This window comes from Gambusia affinis, linkage group LG12, assembly GCF_019740435.1.
Source record: "Gambusia affinis linkage group LG12, SWU_Gaff_1.0, whole genome shotgun sequence".
Classification (NCBI taxonomy): Eukaryota; Metazoa; Chordata; class Actinopteri; order Cyprinodontiformes; family Poeciliidae; genus Gambusia; species Gambusia affinis.
The window spans coordinates 5747807-5769537 of record NC_057879.1 but is presented as its reverse complement, the minus strand read 5'-3'; the positions used below and the strand labels follow the sequence as shown (position 1 = coordinate 5769537).

The following is a 21731-nucleotide window of genomic DNA, read 5'->3' as shown; positions in this document are numbered from 1 at the left end:
TCACATCCAAAACTTTGCAAGTCTAATGGCTAGTCACGTGGCAAGATTCTTGATGGCTTTCACCCCGATCTCCCCCGTCCCAAAAATCTTAAGGACGCCATCGGGATGGAAACAGAGGACCAAACAATCGCAACCAGAAACTCCAATGGATGTTGGAAACTATCGCCGGTGCCTCTTCCCGGTCCGCCATGTTCGTTCACTGTGAACTCAGGTCGGATCTCAAGAGGTTTTACGAGACGTCCCGTCTGAAACTTGCATGTTGGTGAGTGAAATCAGTTCGTGTTGCTCCTGGATGCCACACACCCGTTCACACACACACACACACGCACACACACACACACACACACATGCATTCGCACGCCGAATAAAGCCCTGACTTTTAGAAAAAGTATCATGTGACACATGAAACATAGGTGGAACCTTTTGCACAGCGTGTGTCTGATTACATCTGGTGAAGAACTGACTCAGCATTTCAGATTGAGAACATTATCAAACATGGTGATATAATTGATAGAACCACAAATCCTCCTCTGTGCAAAAAAAGGACAATGTGTGGCTGTCAGTTACTGACTTTAAGTCCAAGCACACACCGGCAGGTCAATCTCTGCACTTGTTCAAACAAATGGAGGAGTTGGCCTGCAGTCTATGTCTGGGGCTGATTTGTAAAAACATATCATCTCACGCAGGTTTTTCACGCTCAAAATAACCAACAAGAGTCTAAAACAATGTGTCTCCTCAAGGTCAGTCGCTGAGGAATCAAGTCAGAAAGCGTCTTAGGAGATCATCACCCCACACCGCCCAACATCACCCCCAGCCAAACCTCACAACCCACACCTGGAGACACGCACTTGCCTCAAGGAACAACACGTCACTGTTGCATTTAATTTCACATTTTGTCCCCCCACCCCCCAACACTCCAACCTCCCACCCACGCTCTCTCGCTCGCTCCCAAGTCTCGCCAGGCTTCTTGAAGTGCCTCTCCGCTGTCAGTGGACTCCGGGCAGGCTTCATTAGTCGTCACGGGGAGGCAGCGCCGTGACTCACCGCCTGCGTCGAGGGACCAATGGGCAGCCTCAGCCTCCGATATAAATAACGAATAAAAGATATTCTTGAGAGAGGAACGGGCGTAGGGCGGGTCAACGTGCGCTCACAGCTGGATTGGATTCTTTCGGTGCGCTCCTTCCGTCAATGGACTGCTTCTTGTCGCGCATATTCTTTAGTTAGTTAGCGCGTGGAGTCGATAACCTGTGCCGGTAAGATCCGTTCACCCTTCCTTTCTGTGCTTCGTATTTATTGACAGGCGTCCGACAGCCGAAAAAACCCAGACAGGTGACAGGCTGATCCTTCTAGGTGTCATAAACCCGGAGCTGGTTTCATTAAACGATAATAATAATAATTATAATGCAGTTTTAAATGAAAATGCTCAATTACTTTTGATATTTGAAATCCTAGAAGAATGACAGAACGAATCGTGTTTTTTCCCCTTCTCACACCTTTATGACATCGACTCGTTTTTTTTTTGTTTTTTTTTTGTTTTTTTTTAGACTGCAATGTTTTACTGATCAAATCGATTCTTAACAGAGCAAAATTAGTCTAAATGTTTTCTATGTCCTTGTGCTCCTTCGAAAATATCAACTGGTGCGACGGCTGTGGATGCTCGACAATAAAGCGCAAATATTTAATTTTTTATTTTATTTTATTTTTTGGGGGGGTCTAATTAAGAAAAAAGAAACTTAAGGGGTATAAAAGAGGCTCGTTTGTGGAAAGACGCAATGATAGAGGTGTCTGGTTAATTCCTGTCAATCATTCTCATTATGTGCATTATGTAAGGGTAAAATTGCTGCAAATTGAGACATGGTCGTTCAAATATTTTAAAATATCCATGTAGGAATCGATCTTATCTCAAATATCTGCGTTTTTGATGTGCACCTGTTCTGTTTATGTCGTGCGCAATTCTCTTCAAACTGCGCGTCTCGATCAATGCCCACACCGAGCTCGGTCTTCGGAAATATATATTTATTTATTTTCTTTCTTTTGTATTTTTTTCTTATTTTATTTTTTTTTATTTTTTCATCCGATCTCACCATGGATGTAGCGCTTATTCTGGATTTTATGTTTTCAGACCCCGCAGCCTCTTTCACCGCCGCCACCGTTCTGTTTGCAGGTGAATTATCCCCCGCCTTTGGACACCAGATAACGGAGAAGCGATGGCGACGTCCGAACCCAGAGCCACCGGGGAGGAGCAGGACCCCAACGCGGCTAATTTAAGACCCCCGTCTGGAAGTAGGTCCTCACACACCGATCATCCGGCTAACGACAAAAGCGATGTTGCCTCCGTGTCCAGGAGTTACGCTCAGAAAAAAGAGAGCAGCTCAATGACAAGGCCGGTTGTGCCTTGCTAAAACGCTCTTCTGAACCCAGTCCACATCTCTCTCTCTCTCTCTCTCTCTCTCTCCCTCCTCTCCCCTCAACCTCTCTGATAAAAGCAGTCTCTCCCGGGCCATTTGCTGTGTGGGCTCCGTCGTTAATCATCCCGGTTAAAAACAGAGCCATTACACCAGCCTGTCGCTGTCTGGCGGATCAGCAGTGCGCGCCGGGCAGCAGACAAGGCTGAAATAACGCACCATTAAAGCCTATCTGAATGACATTTATCCCTATAGAAAACACACGATAATAATTTCGAATAATTTACAGCTTCATTTTGCTTCTTTTTTTTTTGATGGAGTCTTATTCGTTCAGGTTTACTTCTGACTTCTTAACATTCCATGATAAAAACCGAAATTTTCATGTATATATTTTTCCCAGTAAAAACTGATATCATCTTTTTGTTGGCTATAGTTATTTTTCATCCACTTTTCCAGACATGGCTATACATTAACCCGGGGGTCAATTCGTCATATTTTCAGTCTGCGCCGCATGCACAAAATCGACTCTATTAGAAGACGTTTGAGCGGCCATCTGCACCGCAACGCGGAGGAAAAATAATATAACAAAATAATAATAATAATAATAACAGGGTGTTGTCCTCCTCAACTCAGCCAGTCAGCAGCGAGAAACGGTCAGATCGGGGGCCAATGAAGCGGCACGTATGACATTTCCTTCTTTTGCTTTTCTTAAACGAAACATTTTGGAGTGAGAGTTATATATTTATGGCCTTTGGGTGTCAAGTGGACGTGTCTCAAACTCCCGGATTTATTCCCAAGGTGAATCTGTGACCCACAAAGACGCATTGGGGGAAAAAAAAGAAAGAAAAAAGAAAGAAGAAAATCTAAACTAAAATGTTTGTTTTGTCTGCTGCTGCTGCTGCTGCTGGATGTTACCATTATCTCTTTGCTATGCTCCATCTCACGCCTGGCGGCTTGTGTCTGTGCGTGGGTGTTTGTGTCGTGGTACGTGGGATTGCTTTAGCATCTAAAAACACATTTTTTGGTGCTCTGTTTTGTTTTGTTTTACAGAGTTTCTCATCAGGTGCTTTATGTAGGCATGTGCCATGACTTTGCAGCCGGTGCGCTCACGCTTGTCCCTCAGGCTGCAGCTGCATAAAGCCTGCTTGAGTTCTGTGCACTAATAAAACAAGCTGTTAGAATTTCCTAAATAAAAGATTTTGTAGGGTAAAAGATTTTGTAACTCTTTGGGAGGAGGAGGGGGTGGGGGGGTTGCCGAATATCTATGAGTTGAAATTATGTATTTTCTCCAGCTTATAAAGAAATTATTTCATAATGTTTTTAAAATGTATTTATTTGACAAACGTATAGCTACATTTGAACTAATTAGTCATTTGCGCTTCTTATGTTCTTATTTAAAAGAAACAAGAACATAAGAATTTGTTTAGCATGTTACTACACAACTAAGATAGTTGTGCATCTTAGCTAACATATTGAAATATTGACAATACTGTACAGAAACAAAACGTTAGCATTTAAGCTATAAAGTCAATGTAACAACTTGTTTGGATATTTTTTTACTCGTCTCAATATTTCTGAGTAGAAATTGTGTAGGTCCAACAGTAAAAAGACGTAAGCGAGTCAAATTCCAGTTAACTCTTGAGATGTGCTAATTCAACAGAATCTAATTAGCAAGTTTAACGTTAGCATCAGCACTGTTCCTAATCACGATAAAAAGAGAATACAATGGTGGTTTGCAAACCTTTCCATGGTAACCACAGCTAACTCGTGCTGTTCTCTGACAATGAACAGCGTTGACTCATGGTTAAAAAGCGCCACTTGCTAGCAGGCTTAGCATTAGAACAGTTGCTAAACAGGCTGAAATTCATGCTTCAAAACAGAAACATTCACAATTTCAAGTCATTTTGCAATTCTTAACTTTTACTAATGTAAAATCTAACAGTTATTGAATGTTGTATTTACAAGTTAAAATGTTTTCTAGTATTTTATCATTTTAGTAAATTAGTTAGTATACTTGACATTAGCATTAGCGCTAAACGCTAACTTGAATTCTTGTAGCACAAGTCTTTTGACAGTTCTTAATTTTAATTAAGCTTATATTGATTTTTATTACATTATAGTATCCTTTGCTGGACGCCACACACAACAAATACGAATAGCAGTGGCGTGAACCAATATCTGCAGTTTAATTCTAATTTAAATGTTTAGTCAGGACGTCCACAAAGATAAAGCGACAAATGCTGTCGCAATTAACACTTTGAAACATTGCGTTTGTGTAACTCTTGATTAAAAATATAAGTAGTTTTATTGGTTCATATTTAATGTCCTCCTAAATTTATTTTTACAGTGTGTCAGATGTAAGGTTTAAGCTTTCTATTTCCAGCTTGCCACAGGCTACCTAAAATCACGCCCATTACCAGCCCGTTCCAGTCACATATCCTTTGTTGCACTCAATTAATTTCTCGTCCGTGGGCTCATTTCACGGGTGTTAATTCCAGCCCGCCTCTTGGCTGGGTTTCGAGCCGGCGTGGATGAGCCTCTCGGTCCCTATTGATTGAAACCAAATCGGAAATGTTTTAAAACTACTCTCTCTGAAATACAAAGGGGTCGTGACACAGAGGTTATAATTAGAGGGCAAAAGAAAGACCAACCAATTCTGTGTATTGAAAATAATTTAAAAAAGGGAAGGAGAATATGACTCAGCTGACCTGTCCGAGAGCCGTCGCTTCACGCTGTGCTCAGTGTGTGCTCCATCGCCATCCGCCTCTGCACGGCCTGCGCAGCACACACAAAGACACGCACGTACGCACGCACACACACACACAAACAAAACTCAAAAACGTTCATTCTGTTTTAGCCTACGAGTATGCGTGGATGCACGGATGCACACGGAAACTGGGGATGAAGATTTGCGGTAAGTTCTGGTTCGAGCCCATCAATCATTTCCTGTCACGATTTCAGCACTTTGTGAGCCATATATCAGGAGGACTTTTTTGTTTGTTTGTTTTTTTGTCTCTTCTGTCTGACATTTAATTTGCGAAAAATATTTGTATTATTGTGCAATTTTTTTTTCTCGAAACCGGTCATTACTGCAGTTTTTTTTGTTTGTTTTTACCCATTTTGAGGCCTTCTGAAATGTAGGCCATTGTTTAGAGCTGAGCTGCTCATACAGGCCGATCCGCCACTGTCACTTTGCGTTTCCATCTCCCAAAGGTCAGCGGGCATTAGCCCCTAAGGTGCCGTGGTGATACCCCCCACAGCCCGCCCCCTGATCACCGTGTCCTTTCCTTATCAGCGCTGAGAAGAAAAGCCCTTTCGACATGTCGAGGAGGGAAGAAAAAAACAAAAAAAAAAAACAAACAAAACACAACGGAATAACCCTGGAATTAAATAAAACATTGTCGTCTCATTTTGATAAAAGTGGCATTATTATCATTCTTATTATTATTAATTATTTTTTTTAATTGTTATTATTATTTTTAACAAAGCATCTAAGGCTTGTTTTTGCGACTTGCCAAATCCATGGGTGATGTAGATTTACAAAATGGAGATGAAGGTAATCAAACGGCATGTTATTGACCTGTTTGTCTCACCAGAAATCAATGAAAGGCCCCAGGAAGTACGACAAGCCAGGGATCTTCTTTTTGTCTCCTTTAATTTTAATTTATCATTTCGACTTTGATGAAGACGTGCTTTGAGGGCAGGTGGAGTGAGAATGTTCACAATGTCACTAAGATAGATTTTAAATCGGCTTTATAAGAAGAGACATAACTACGCCTTCAGATAAAAGGGTTTCGAACAGGCGTGAATGGGACTTCTATGTTTTTACGCATTTATCTACAGAAAGGTATTTAGTGAGGAGCCGCCTGATTAAGTGGCTGAACGTAAAATAGGCCTCCCCCTGGGCGCGCGGAGGCAGATTGCCTCGGGACTCAGTTCATCCGTCATTAACCATTGGGTTTGTATTTAGCGGCTGCGTGGAACATCGCCTCGGGCTGCCGTGTAGTTGTAGTGAGTCGGCCTGTTGTTGCTTCCTGCTGGTAGAGACTGGCTGTGACGTCACTGGGTGGGACACCCTCCCCCCCTTGTCCCGGTCCTCGAGTCCTAACATTGGCGCGTGCCGCTGGCCTATTTAAGGTTGACCTGCCCACACCAATTAGCATTTCACATGGTTCAGCTCGTATGAAGCTGAAACAGCATTTTTCGGACATTCATCGTCTCAGATTCTGTGGCATAAACTCATTTTTATTATTTCTTTATATATATATATTTCAGTTTTCATAAACCTTTTTTTCTGAGTGTAATGGAGGTGCTTGGAGATAACGCATTCTCTTCATCGTGCAACACTTTAGGCTTCCTGCAGAAGAACAACAGCCTGGAAGAGAGAGGGAGGCTCGCGGGCCAGAAGAACCTGCTCTCGTGCGACAACAGTGACAGAGACTCGCGCTACCGCCGCACAGAGACAGACTTCTCCAACCTGTTCGCCCGAGGTGAGAGCTTTACACCTGGTTGTAGTTTCACAACGGTGGGCCTAAAACGTTGCTTTTAGCGCCGCCTTCGTACAAAACTACAAAAGTGTCCCCAAAAGCGCTTCCTTGTGGTTTTTCTTTCGCTGGCCTGTCGCTCTTATCTTCTCATCTAACTGTAAGGTTTTCGTAATTAGCTAAATTCATTAAGTTTGTGAATTTATATCTGTTTTGCTTCATTTTCTCCCCCCCAAGAAACACAGTTAACTAGCTATTAAGTCAAATTAATTAATATCATTTCTTGTTTTCACCTGGTAGACTATTTACGAGGCTTAAATTTGCTCCCAATTTGATTTTTCATGTGGGACTTGATTTAAGGGCTATTTCACATCAACACCATCTGGAGTACAGCTGTTTCAAAGTACGTATAAAACAATAGTCAAACCTGATTTTGACTATTATGAAAGCACAATAAATTCTTGAAAAACCACACTCAGTAGACAGGTCAAATTTGGACGCATTTAACCTATGAAAGATTCAACTAAATACATTCTTTTGATCTGTGTAAACTTTATTTTCGATTTGTGAACGGTGGAAATGTGATTTACAGCTTTTTAGGTTCTCCTTTACCTCAGACAAGATACATCAGAAAACAGCAGCAGATAGGTCAAACCTGGAAATGACCTGGCACAAATGCTTTAGAAATCGTATGAAATATAGTTTATGAAGCTTTTTGATTCAGTTTGGTAAAACCCAAAAAGGAGAATGGCTTAAAGGTACTTGGCTTGTCCGCCACCTAAAATGGGTTCCAGCCGGAAAACTGCAAACTAAAACCTGGGCAGATTCATTCTGCATCAGTGACAGGGGTCATAAAATACAATTTGTGGAACTTTTACCCTATTTAGATTTTAGGACTCTTTATACTTGCACATAACTTTAAATGAGATTTGGCTTCTAAGCTGTATGACCTGTACAGGTCAAATCCATGCTAATTACAGCTTCTATGAAATATAGTTTGCAACTTGTTGAGTTTCTTTTATGAATACTCGAGAAGTATTTTAAAGCCTTTTGGGTTTACATGGTGTCCAGCTTGAAAACTATTTAATAAAAAACTCAAACGTTCTCATAACTGCCTTCGTAAAACTTAAGTATGAGTTAAGTTTGACTTAAGTTCAGCATTTCACGTTATTGTATGACAACCTGGCTGCAAAGAAACTTTTATTAGTTATTATAGACTGAAAATAAGCTTCCAGAACTTTCCCACCTTTAATCCAATTCTCATTGGTCACTTGGGTCTAAAGGAGAAAAAGAAAAATCATTTTTACCCCTGAGTTAAAACAAGTCAAGTTTAGTTCAGGAAAATTTCTAAAGTGCAGTTATCAAATAAGCCTGCTGTCGTCTTTAAGCTATTTGATTCCAACTGACATTGAGACACAAGGGGGAAAAAGAAAAAACATTTGGAGATCAAATTGAATTTGGTTGTGTTCAAACATGCTTGAATTTTTAACAAGGACCGGTTTTAAATTCGCCGCTAAGCTTTATTCCCTCTAACTCTCCCCTCCAACTTCTTAGACCTTCTGCCAGCCAAAAACGGAGAGGAGCCCACCATACAGTTCTTGCTGGAGGTTGTTGAAATCCTCACAAACTACATCAAGAAAACCTTTGACCGCTCCACCAAGGTGCTGGATTTCCACCACCCTCACCAGCTGCTGGAGGGCATGGAGGGTTTCAACCTGGAGCTGTCTGACCAGCCGGAGTCCCTGGAGCAGATCCTGGTGGACTGCAGGGATACGCTGAAATACGGCATCCGGACAGGTGAGAAGTGGCTCGTATGATGAGTTCAATAGATGTGCAGACACGAGGTGTGTGCCAATTGCTGCTGGCTAGTCTGAAGGGGCTGAGCAGCGGAGTTTCAGGGGGAGGGCTGCTGTGTGTAGCAGAACCTCGTAAACTGGAGCTTCAAGGTGGAGATTCGTTTTTGAAGGCGCTTTTGCGCAGCTGAATGGTTGCCATGGGAGATTACAGTATTAAGAATCACTTTATAACATGATGTAAAGCTTAAAAAATTGATTTTACACAATACTACCCTTTAATTTTACACGGTTGCATAGGAAAATTACTTCGAATAGTTAAACTATTGACCAAAAGCTTGCTAAAATATTACTGGTTTAGCAGTGTGGCTTGGCTACAGTTTCTTTAGGCTGAAGGTTTTAACATGAATAATTACATTTTTGAATCAATATTTCAGTTTAAATTAAGCGTCACAAAAACAAAGAGGGTTTTTTTCCCCCCACACATGTAGTCTATTAAGATAACTACTACCTCATGTGTTTCCCCTTGCTATTCATTCGACGTCCCCTCCCGTTTCCCCCCCATGACTTATTAAACCGAGTGTAGCCTGAGGGCGATCCCGTCGTGGGCTGTTTGAAGCTGCTAAAACGACAAAGCCCAAACTGTCCCCTGGGTTTTACCCCATGCTTGTTCAATTCAGCCTCTGTTTTTCTCTTCCTTTTAAAGCACTTGCCAGGAGGATTTTATTGTGTGTGTGTGTGTGTGTGGGCTGAAGTGGAGCTCTCCGCGGTGCTGAAACAGAAAGCGGCGCGTTTCTTCAGATAGCGGCAACAGCAGATATACCAGCTATTTTTTTCCGTGATACTCAGTATGCATCTGTTCATCGTGTAACCCGAGTAGAGAGCTCGCGTCCTTGGCTGAGTGTTGGCTGTGTGTGAGCACCTAGCAGCTTAAACAGCTGTCATACAGCTGTCACCAGGGCAAATATCGCATACTAAACGTTCATGTTGGATCTGTTGTTTTCATGGGTGACCATAGAAAGAAAAACAGTGCTCTGTTTTTGTTTTTTTCCACTCAAATCATAATCAGATTGTCTCTAGTGCATTACATAAACTCAATTTAGTTGTTCGCACTGTACATAAAACCTGATGCTACTTACTAACGCATCCTGAATATGTTTATTTGTTCAGGCCACCCACGGTTCTTCAATCAGTTATCCTCTGGTTTGGACATCATCGGTCTCGCCGGAGAGTGGCTCACTTCCACGGCGAACACCAACATGTAAGTCACACAGAAGGCAGGCCTCTGCTTGTCCTTGAGCGGGACACAGTTTATCTTTACATGTGTCACATAAGGACAACTGGGATTTCCTGTTTAAAGACTGCTGGAAATAGCCTCTGGTCATTACCATAACAGGATGCGGCGGAAGGGTTTATGTCGGCCCCCCTGAGCTCGCTCCGCCAGAGGTCCCAACAACCACAAGGCTAGTTATATAAAGTGCTCTGTTTGTCCTGTTAAGACTTTGTATTGACAGATGCTGGGCTCCGCTCTGGTGTTGTGCGTATCAGAGGCTGCCATGCCCCAGGGGTGGTTAGATTGCATATTGATCTCAGGTCAGACTTACATGGTGGCCCAGTCTGATGGAGGGCATGAACCACATCTGCTTTAGATGCTCTGAATACACATGAAGCCACACAGTACATGTGCATGTTGATGAAAAAAGAAAAGAAAAGCCATTACACTGATACGATCTGTAAAACAGAATAAGTAACACCAGGGTAATAGGTAAACAAACTTGGTCCTTCTTAGAAAGTGGAATAATGAATCCATTGTGTAAAGGAACAAAATTAGTCCAATATTTTCAGAGTTTTTAAACTTGAAATTGTATGCTACCATTATATTGTACCGCTAATAATAATAACTTTTATCGTACACTTTTGATCTAGTGGATAAGCAATCTCACATCTAGTGGATAAGCAAAGATGGTGGTGTTAACTGACTCACTCACTCTTTTGTTACCTAGCAACAGTCTGCTAGGTAAGTTGCGCAGCAGCAGTTTTATGTTTTGCCACTGTGTCACATAATGACTTAAAAATAAAAAAAAACAACAATGTGGAGTGAAAATGGGATAAAACGGCAAAGGTCAAATCACTAGCTTGGCAGCATTTCAGATATTTAAAACAAAAACAAATACAAAGTTATTCATATCGGCTGATATGAATCTCTTATATTGTGATAAGTTATTCAGTCATATCGTCCAGTCCTGGTTCTTAAAAATCTTCTTGCTTGTTCTAACTGCTTAATTAAATTCATTTGCCTTGCTTTGAGTTTGATGCATGAAAGACCAAACAAACAAGCAATACTGTCCAGCCATGCTGATGTCTGAGCTGGCTAAGCAGATCCTGGTTGTTGTTAGGGTGTCATGTACTGTAGAAGTTGTCCTTAACTAAAAAGGAAGTGTAACAGAGTGTAGTCTACAAGAAGGTATGATTTGACAATCTGCACAGCGAAACAAAACCAAAGTTAATGTTTTTGAGGGCATCAACTCAAGTTTAAACCATCTTTGTCCCTTTAGCTCTGAAACTATCCCAGCTTTTTTTCTGCGCGCCACAAGCAGCAGCCAAGCTACAAACTGAAGAACTTCCTTTGGTCTCGGGAAAGAAAACACATTTAAGAATGAGTGCAGTTTGGAGGTGTTCACACTTTTCCTCTTTGTCCAAACCTTAAACAAGCGGGAGTTATACAATCTGAAAATATATATTTAAAATATCACTTTATTTTCCTAAAGACAATACATTGAAAGCTATTTATGTAGTGAACTACTAACATGCTAGAATTTCGTGCTGCTTCTTCAGATTTAACCGCTAACAGCGGCCGTGTGGCAGAAACATGGCACTGAACAAGCTGTAGGGAGCCGAAGAGAAAGAAAAAAAAAAAACTGCAACGACAAAACATGAATTACCAAAAAGCTACAGCACTAAGTTAATTCATTTTTTTCCCTAAACATTATCTCAAGAAATGACCTCTTCCTTAATCTACGCTCTCTCCCATCTCATCTGCTGGTAGGAAGAATGCCCCAAGAGACAGGGCCATTGACTTTGCACACTCAAACACACCTCCATAACGACAACCGCACACACACTCACACACCAGCCCCGGCTGTCCCACATTCAGCAGCACGTCTTTCCAGTCCATTGACTGCCGGCTCATTGTGAGCTGGTCTTAGCAGATAGGCCAGCTGGGCCCCACACTGACACACAATATCCTCAGGCTGCACAGAAAACCCTGTTACTGCGAGGAAACCGGCTGCCGCAGATCCCTGCAGAGTCCTCATTCCGCCTCTATTGTCCCCATGGTTATGAACCGAGTCCCCGCTCCTCTGAGCGTCTGAGAGTGGCGTTGTGTGTGGTGTCAGAGGGTTTAGCACATAAAAACACACGTCCGTGCACAAATTCATCCAAGCACACACACACTGCACGCCCTTGATGATGATAATAAGGGCATTTAGGGGCTGTCTCTGGGGGACAGGCAGGTGACTGAGGGGTAATTTTCACCCTGAAAAGACCAATGATTGGCTCTGATTGTGATAATGATCACCATTATTGTCATTACAGCATGAAATGACTCAGATAAGGAGAATTTTAAAAAGGTGCATCGGTTTTGTCCTTTTTTTTTTGTGTGTGTGTGTGTGTGTGTGTGTGTGTGTGTGTGTGCAGTAGCAGGGATTGGTTTTAAAACCAGAGAAAGTGAGACGTTGTGGGGATTAAGTATATGAATTATTTGTTCCATAATCCATACTTCCAACATATCATAGGAGACTCTGATCTTGGTCTTTTTGTCATCTCTGCAGTTTTGTCCTTTTGTTGTTGTGGATGAAAGTCAAAGCGCATAAGTCACGAAAGGAGACTTTGTCTTTTTATGTCTGTCCAATAAAATTTAGCTTGCAGGGCAGTACATGGATTAGACCCCATCACAAAATGTTTCTCTCTTTCAACCTTTTACGTCTTTTCTGTCCTGATTCTAAGCCCTATGCAGGGTGCTCATCATTTCATTACTCGCCTTCTCATTCCTTACATAGTTATAGTTGTTTCTTGGAGGTCATTTAGAGTTATTTCGCTATATTGAGAGGTGAAAAATATTCTAAGAGAGTGAGCCAACCCAAACAGAGATGAGAACCAAAAGATAGACAGAGTAAAACGTTCTCTAATTACATCCACCTGAAGTCAATTACATGAGATGCAGAGTCTTTTCTTTAATGACAAACTATCTCCATAACTAGAGATGCAAGTCTTTCAGTGTCTAACAATTCGATTCCGATTTTCAGGGTCACGATTTGATTCAGAAACGATTTTCAAAGAATTGTTCAAAATATAATTTTGCAGCAAAATTTAGCAGACTAAAAGGGATTTTTGAATCGATTCAGAATTGCCAGGACTGGGAATTGTGCTTATCTGCATGATAGGGTTTTTTTTTGTTTTTTTTTCTGCATTCAAAACAACTAAATTACAATGAAAATATTATCTGATACATGATGGATACAAAACAGAGGTAGATATGGATGAAATAATAATACATAGGAACAAAACGGGACGAACTCGCAAATAGACGTATATTAACCTTGACAATTCAATTGACCCAACAGAGATGAAACCACAAAAATTGATTGAATTGGGATAGAAAAAGTTTTCAGATTACAATATACAACAATTACATTGAATTATTCAAGATATCTACACCACTATGAATCTCTGTAGTTTATCCCAAAAATATAAAGAAATAATAACTGTATGCAACATTTTTTGAGGACAGGTGAATCAAATAATCCTTTTGCACTTGACCACAAATCGAGGGGCATCTATACCGTCCCACTCTACTCCCACCACAACGTCAGCAAAACCAGCGTGGGTCAGGGAGAGGAGAGCCTAGTTTTGGAAGGAGCGGCGTCTCTGCAGTGATGGAAGCAGTGAAGTGTTGTGTAACTGGCCTCCTTACAGGCTCGGTAAACAGCGATGTGTCCGGAGGCGGTGTGTAGGGAGCGGCTCGTCACGTAACAAAGAGCGCAAAGGCGCGTGCGCTTGTTTGGAAGAGTCAGCTCTCTGTGTCAGATTTAACCCACTTTAGCCTCCCGAGCAGTTTTGCTCTTTTGTTGTCGGTCGACAGGCCTCTCATTTTATCGTTTCTCAGCCAGCATTGAGGTCAAGTCCACACCTAGCATTTAAATCTCCACCTCGCCTCTTCTTCTGGATCTTAAAAGAATACATTTTTCCATTTAGTTTGCAATGTTTTTCGTTCTTTTAATGCGATGGTGAAATTCATTGATTCAGACTTTTCTTTATTCTAGGGCCAACCAGAGCTGTTATCTCATTCAAACATCCTCTCTCCTCCTTTCATCCACACATCTACACATCCCCCTTCCACATTTGTGTTCTTTCAGCCGTCACATTGGCCCCATTCAGAGCCGTCGCCGGGACGGACGGACGGCCAGATAGCCATCAGGGCTTTGTGTGTTCTAATTAAACCACTCAATGATTTCAGGAGCCATTTCAATATGAATGTTTGCGGGTTGGCTCCTATCAGAAACTTTTTAATTAGCCCAGTCAGCTCTGTCCTGTGTGGATGGAAGTGCACAAAGGCTAATAGAAACAATGGAGGAGTTTTGTGTGTGTGTGTGTGTGTGTGTGTGTGTGTGTGTGTGTGCTGATGTGTCTGTTTGGAGCCTCACATCTGCAAGTGCTGCATACCTTCATTTTCCAAATGTGTTTGCAATATGGAGCAATGCGCCGTCTTGATAATGGGATCGTGTGACTGGCAGGTTTACCTACGAGATTGCTCCAGTGTTCGTGTTGATGGAGCAGCTGACACTGAAGAAGATGAGAGAGATGATTGGCTGGCCAGGCGGAGAAGGAGACGGCATCTTTTCACCAGGTCAGTTAATAAATCCCACTATCGGTGGATAAGCTGAGCAACTACGTGCTATAAAGGATCCTAATAATACTGTCACTAGAAGAAGAAAGTGTGGGTTTCCTCAGAAAATACTAACATGCGTCATTGGCAGGGATATTTGGGGCTTTTTAAGGTGTTTATTTGACTGGCTCTGTCGACAAGGTAGTTTGATTGTACAATTTAAAACATTACAGATTCTTTGATGAAAGAATTGAGTTTAGTTGGTGTGAATGCTCTGTCATTCAGGCTCAATTAGAACTAAAGGTTTAAGTCCTAAATTGTCACCACAACCAGCAGATTTAGATTTAAAGTGACCTTCTAGTTTTTCTAAATGTTTTTTCTGACTGGAAGAGATAGAAACATTTTATGAACCAGCCAGAGTTCAAGCCCAAAGAAAAACTGCGAAGGGACCAAAGGAAAATGGTAATGGTAATCTTAAATACTTTAAGTTCACTGGAAAATAGGAACTGTCAAAAATATCTGGAGATATGCAAAACATTTGTAATGGAAGTGCAGCTATAAAGAAATGTATAAAAGTTATATACCGTATATATATTTTTATGTTTCATTGTCTTCTTACGTTTGAAGACAAACTTCTTGGCCGAGTAAAAATAACTTTAAATCTAAATCTGCCAGGGGTAAGAATAAATTTGAACTTGACTGCACAACCTCAGTGATATTTTGTTAATTGCTCCTAACAAGCCGCACCTCATTCGCACAGTTTTTGTAGCTGTCAAGCATCTGGCATGATTCTACCTGGATATTTGACCTCTGACCTTTCATAATCTGCAGCTTTCACTTAATTGGTTGGTTTCATGGTAGAAGGGAATCTCAGGGGAGAAATCAGTAGCTAGTTTAACCTATTTAACTCTTGACTTACTGTGACGTAGAAGGTTTTGGAGGTATTCCTCCTCACTCGGACAATTCTCCGCTGTTGCTCCACTGAATTATATGTCTTTCACTGACAGGGGGCGCTATCTCCAACATGTACAGCGTGATGATGGCTCGCTACAAGTACTTTCCTGAGGTCAAGGCTAAGGGCATGTCTGCTGCTCCCCGCCTCGTCCTTTTCACATCTGAACTTGTACGTCATCACACACCAACGCGCTACTCCACCTCACACCTCGGGAGAACTAGTTCAGTGTTCAGTTCAGACAGTTCACCCTTTGACAATCTAAAACACAGTAGTTCTGATTCATTCATCAAGTTGTCGTAAGCTGAAAGTCTTCTGGAAAGGTTTTCAAATGATGCTGTGAGTTAATAACCATAATAATTGTGTTCTTGTTTAGTATTTCCTGGCTAGAAACTTTTTGAAAAATCTGTTCTTTTGTTCCCCGCAATCACAAACTGGGGAATCTGACAAAGTTAGAATACCGTTAAAAAGTTCATTCAGCAAAGTCGTCAAACTCAGAGCCAGTGCTTTAGTAAGCTGACATTTCTGTAATAATTTATTTTTTTTTTGCTGTTAATGACAGAATACAATTTTCACCAAAACTGAATTTGAGATTTTTAGCAGTTGTAAGTCATATTCATATCTGTATAAATTATTGAGATGCAAAAGTATTCTTAATATCTTCATCTAATATGAGTCAATTTTTTTGGTCTGATACTCTGACACAAAAACATGTTTAAGTGACAATAAGTGATACTTTGAGAAATATTTACATGCATGATGAGTAGCGTTAAAGAAGCAAGCTAATGTTATGGTTGCTGCTGCTTTACTCTTTATTCACCTCTGAATTCAGTATGTGCTTGAAGGACGCCCCCTGCTGGTTAAATTGACAAATTGCGTCTGTCAAACAAATTTGACAGACGCTTATTCTCCAGCAACTAACTCAAGTTTTACCAAAAATAAAAAAAATCTTATGACACATATTCACTTTTGACAAAAGTAGTTGTTAGCAATGCAAGGTAAACATTATTTCTAAAAAAAAAAACACTCTTTGTGGAAAAATGTTTTAAGAAGGGAAATGTTCATGTCGTTTGTTCTTTTCTTCCTGCCAGATGCTCATCTTCAGAGAATTGCACATTTGACAGTTTTACTGCAAGCGAGGAAAAAAAATAAAAATAAAAAATCAGTTAGCAATTATCTCACAAAAATGTTCAACCTTCCCTGAATGGGGCTGTTTGGTCGTAGATGAAGCTTTTGTCTGATGTGTGTTCCTGCAGAGCCACTACTCTATAAAGAAGGCCGGAGCCGCTCTTGGTTTTGGGACCGACAACGTCATCCTGCTGAGTACTGACGAGAGGTATGCTGAGGGAAAAGCTGCAATCTGACGAAACAAAAAACAAGTATAAAAAAAAATGAAGCTTGAAATAGAGTATAAAAATATGTTGTTTTACATGTTTTCAGAGGGAGAGTCATACCTGCAGACCTAGAGGCTAAAATCATTGATGCGAAACAAAAGGTTGCTGTCATTATTTCTACTCATTGTATGTTTTTCATTTTAACTCAGATTTTGATCCATCTATCCTTTCTGTGTCACCGCAGGGTTACGTGCCATTGTTTGTGAATGCCACAGCCGGTTCCACTGTGTATGGAGCATTTGATCCCATCAACGAAATTGCTGACATCTGTGAGAAGTACAACCTGTGGCTTCATGTTGATGTGAGCAGCTAATAACTCAGGGTTCACATGCATATGGATCAGAGATCCATCTGATCTTTAACCGTACTTATTTTGTCTTCTCAGGCTGCCTGGGGCGGTGGACTGCTGATGTCTAGGAAGCATCGTCATAAACTAAATGGAGTTGAGAGGTAAGACAGCATGAGAACAGAAACCGCCCTCTTGTGTCCGAAGAGTGTTTCACACCTGATAGTCCGGCAGACTCAGTTCAGACCCTTTGAAAAACCTAGTCACCCCCTGCGGTAGCTTTGCACCAAGAACCACTGAAGGGAACGATATGAAAACTTCTGAAGGAGACCAGCGCAACGTCCTCCGTCACAAAATGTAAACAAAAATGGAGAGGCATTTGATTTTAGTGGTTATAGGATTTCTCTTATGTCTTAGGCAAAAGACCACAAGCAATTTCTCTTGCTAGTGCGAGACATGAGCGTTTGTTTTGGTCGTATTTACCCAGAATGCCCTGCGCTTCAGTCCGGTTCCTACTTTAGGAGTGGTCTCCGGTACGCTTGGCATCCACATATGCTTTAAAAACACATCAGAGTCCACTTCAATCGAACCGAGACTGACGTTAATGGGCAAACCAGAGTTTGCCCTCGTTGGTCCACGTCAGAGTACGATTGCGCGTTCACGCCTCCCCAAACAAACCCAACTTTTTAGGCAAATTGAACTGCAGTTGAATGAAAGTGGACTAAACATGGCCGGTGTGAATGCACCCTAATTCTGCTGGAGATTTTCAACCTTTAATGAGTGAATGAATGAACATAATTCACATAATGACATTTATTCAACATCGCAGGGCCAACTCTGTCACTTGGAACCCCCACAAGATGATGGGTGTCCCTTTACAGTGTTCTGCCATCCTAGTCAGAGAGAAGGTACAAACCTAAAAATCAATATTTGTATATAAATATCTTATAAGTTGCATGTATTCCCTACAAGCTCCAGGTGATCTGGTTAGAGGAGTCAGAGGGGACGTGCTAAAGTTGTGTGCCTTGTTTTTCTGCAGGGAATCCTGGCAGGCTGTAACTCCATGTGCGCTGGTTACCTTTTCCAACCAGACAAACAGTACGACGTCACCTACGATACAGGCGACAAGGCCATCCAGTGTGGACGGCACGTTGACATCTTTAAGTTCTGGCTCATGTGGAAAGCCAAGGTGAGTTGGCTGAAGAGTCATTAACTCAATAGGAATAGTTAAATGCTTGCTTCTATACCCATAAACATTGGTTGAACACACTCTTCCCCTCAGGGCACAATTGGCTTCGAGCAGCACATCGACAAATGTTTGGACCTGTCTCAGTACCTGTACAACAAGATCAAGAACCGGGAAGGATTTCAGATGGTTTTTGATGGCGTGGTGAGCTTCAGCAATTTTCTGTTGTAAATTATACAGCGTACATTTGACTGTTGACTTTTAATATGTTTTTTTTGTTGTTTTTTGTTCTCTTACGAAAAGTAAAACAATTTTGATGACTAACGCGGGTTAATGATATTTGTTTGTGACTACAGCCTCAGCACACAAACGTCTGCTTCTGGTACATCCCGCCCAGCCTGAGAGGAATGCCCGACACCAACGAGTGGCGAGAAAAACTCCACAGGGTAACTTATGATTCTTACCAAGTTATTCACATTCCGGGAATTGTTTTTCAGTTTGTCTCATTTTGAACACAAACTTGAATTTATTTTTATTGGAATTTTATGTGACAGAGCAGCACAAAGGTGCACGTGATTGTGTTCTCCAGTTTTCCTCGGGAAGAAAGATCTTTTATATCATTCCGTTCCGACTTGCCTAACTAAAATCCAAATGGTGACCTGATTAGTAAATAAAATAAACATTTTATTCTCAATGAAAATCCATTTGTTCCAACAAATGGAGAGAGTCACGCTGCTCTGATTTTTATGTGTAAAAGAAGAAAGAAACAAACTGCTTTAAGGTCATTAGAGCTGCTCTGTTCAACTGGCTAAATATTCGACCCGCATCACACTGGAAATATAATCCCCAGCAATCGTTGCCATCTCAGCAGTCCTCTGTGCGTTGCAGAGATAATTTATTTGCGATTCATTGTGTACACACAGGCATTCAGGTTTGCTTCATAGTAACCTGTGGTTTTGACTCCACCAGGTTGCTCCAAAGATCAAGGCCATGATGATGGAGTCGGGGACCACAATGGTGGGCTACCAACCCCAGGGCAATAAAGTCAACTTTTTCCGCATGGTTGTGTCCAATGCCGCTGCCACCCAGTCTGACATCGACTTCCTGATTGATGAGATTGAGAGGATGGGTCAAGACCTGTAGTTCTCTCTGTTATTCAGACAGCAAGCTGTGGGGGGTGTTTTTGCCTCGAGCCTGTCAATCAAAAATACAAATCAGGTGAAACATCAACAGCGCTGCAGAAAGATAAATGGTAGATTCTGGTTTTGGTTTCTTTTCATTCAGTAGTAATTTACCTGAGGCATTCTAAATGTTTCAGCAACTGAAGAGAAGCAAGTTCACATAGTAGACTAAATTTATAACCTGTATTTGACATCTCCAGGTACAGAATGCGTAGGATTTTTCTGTGGTGTGGAGACTTTTAATATTTTAACGTCAGTGTAACAATAAGGTTCTCATTCAGAGACATTTGTCTTTCCAAGCTATATGTGTGAGTGAGTGTGTGTGAAGATTGTAAATTACAAAAATGGGGGGAAAAGCACATAAAAATACACTGAAGTATCACTGAATAGTTTTGCTTTATCACACATTTGCTACTCATAATTGACTCATGGATGCTCTACGATATATATATCTCTCTCCATATGTAGAGCTTATATTTATTTTGTATGCACCAGGCCCTGAATCATCGTCCTGAACTCTTCAGGCGGCGTGTGTCTTTTTGTCTCATACATTTAATGCTAACAGGCAATGCTAAAGCATTTTACAGCCTCTGTAAATAGAGCTACAGTCTGCAACGTCTTCCCTGGTGACCATAAGCTCTCGTGACAACCTTCGTTTCATTTAGCGCTGGATCGTATTTTTTCCCAGTAATCATGCAAAGCCAACAAGTGAGTTTAAACATTGATAGTGAGTCGCTGTTCGCGCATCTAAGAACACATTTATTTAGCTTCCAGCATCTGCAGACTCATTTATTTCAACGTGGCGTTGTCTTTCTCTGTATTACCTTGTAATACGTTTGTAAAAGTACTCAGCAGAATAAAGTTTATTTATAGTGACATTTGTCTGCCAAAGAAAGAGAACCAGGACCAGAGCAATCCATTTGTTTTGTGTGAAACTTCTTCTAGATGTTTGTAAAAAGAAGATGTAAAAAAAAGAAAAAGAAGTTATTTATTGAGGCGTGATGCAATTTCTATTATTTGTTGATTTCTGTGAATGAGTCTTTGGCCTGAATGTTCTGAGATTAAGAATGAATCTATATAATCCTCTAGCTGTTGTGCCAGGTCTATTTTAGCAAGAAGCACAAGGATGTGAGAATGTACTCTCCTTATGAGACTGGGAAGAAAGTTGTGCATCTGACTAAAGCTGAATGCATTTGCTATTGTATAGTGGATTCACTGTAATACATATTACTGCTATTCTCAGTGTTACAGGGGCCAAGTGGAATATCTAGTCTGACGGTTGCCATTTCTGTCTTTGCACAATCTTCACCTTTTTCTCTTCCATTGTAAATGGATGTGTATTATATAAGATATATATGTTAACGACATATTTATGGTAATTAGGGACCATATGTGAACAGCACAATTGCGTATGTAATACTGTTATCTGTGTACTGGATGTTATCAATGACTGTGACTAGTCTGAGTTTTAATGAAGCCAACAGCAAGGGAACTGTTTCCTTAGGGTTTTCAGAAGGCACTTTAACACAAATCCTACTGTTTAAAAAATATATTGAATAAAGTCTATTAAATGGGGTAAAAAATACTTTATTTTCTTTCTTTTCATTCACATCTAACTAAAGTTACGCTAAATGTTTTGCCCTTCTGAAGACGCTGTTATTAGGGGTGGGATACGTTAAGTTTTATCGCAATATTTCTTGGTACTACTGTTTACCACAAAAATTAAAATTAAAAAAACAACAATTATTATTATTATTTTTTTTAACTTTATGGCTGAGACTTCATGACAGAACTTTTATAGAGCCACAAACAGAAATATTACTAATGAAAAACGCTTCTATTTGACTCAGGCTTCTTCAGGACACCATTGACTTGACAAAAAAATAGTGATTTATATCACTACACTGCACATATTTTCAATTTTACTGATATTTATCGGTGCTCTCTTGAAAAATACAGTGGTGAAAATAGAAAAAAATAACATCCCACAATAGTTTTGTGTTTTTTTTATTTACCATCAATGACTGAAATTAAAAAGTAAATAAATCAGAAATAAATCAAAATTCTTATCCTAAGACTAACACATGAACCTCAATAAATTAAAGTCATTTCAGCCTAAATTAAATAAATAAATGAGTAATTGGCATCTTTATTCTCATTTATATA

General features: G+C 40.7%; 1 protein-coding gene across 3 annotated transcripts; it reads left to right on the top strand.

Moving 5' to 3' along the window:
* Positions 1-955: 955 nt before the first annotated feature.
* Positions 956-21150, top strand: LOC122840661 (glutamate decarboxylase 1). 3 transcript variants are annotated; one of them, XM_044133214.1, is made up of 17 exons: positions 956-1253; positions 2165-2283; positions 5263-5319; positions 6758-6895; positions 8444-8686; positions 9853-9943; positions 14475-14587; positions 15574-15689; positions 16775-16854; positions 16959-17013; positions 17097-17213; positions 17298-17362; positions 18028-18106; positions 18238-18387; positions 18481-18588; positions 18741-18830; positions 19354-21150. In XM_044133214.1, exons 2-17 carry the CDS (start codon positions 2208-2210, stop codon positions 19525-19527), a joined length of 1752 nt encoding a protein of 583 aa, XP_043989149.1. In that variant the 5' UTR covers positions 956-1253; positions 2165-2207; the 3' UTR covers positions 19528-21150. The 3 variants fall into 3 exon arrangements, with proteins under 3 accessions (XP_043989149.1, XP_043989150.1, XP_043989151.1); XM_044133215.1 differs by lacking the exon at positions 5263-5319 and having other exon boundaries at positions 974-1253; XM_044133216.1 differs by lacking the exons at positions 956-1253; positions 2165-2283; positions 5263-5319 and adding an exon at positions 5912-6542.
* Positions 21151-21731: the final 581 nt, after the last annotated feature.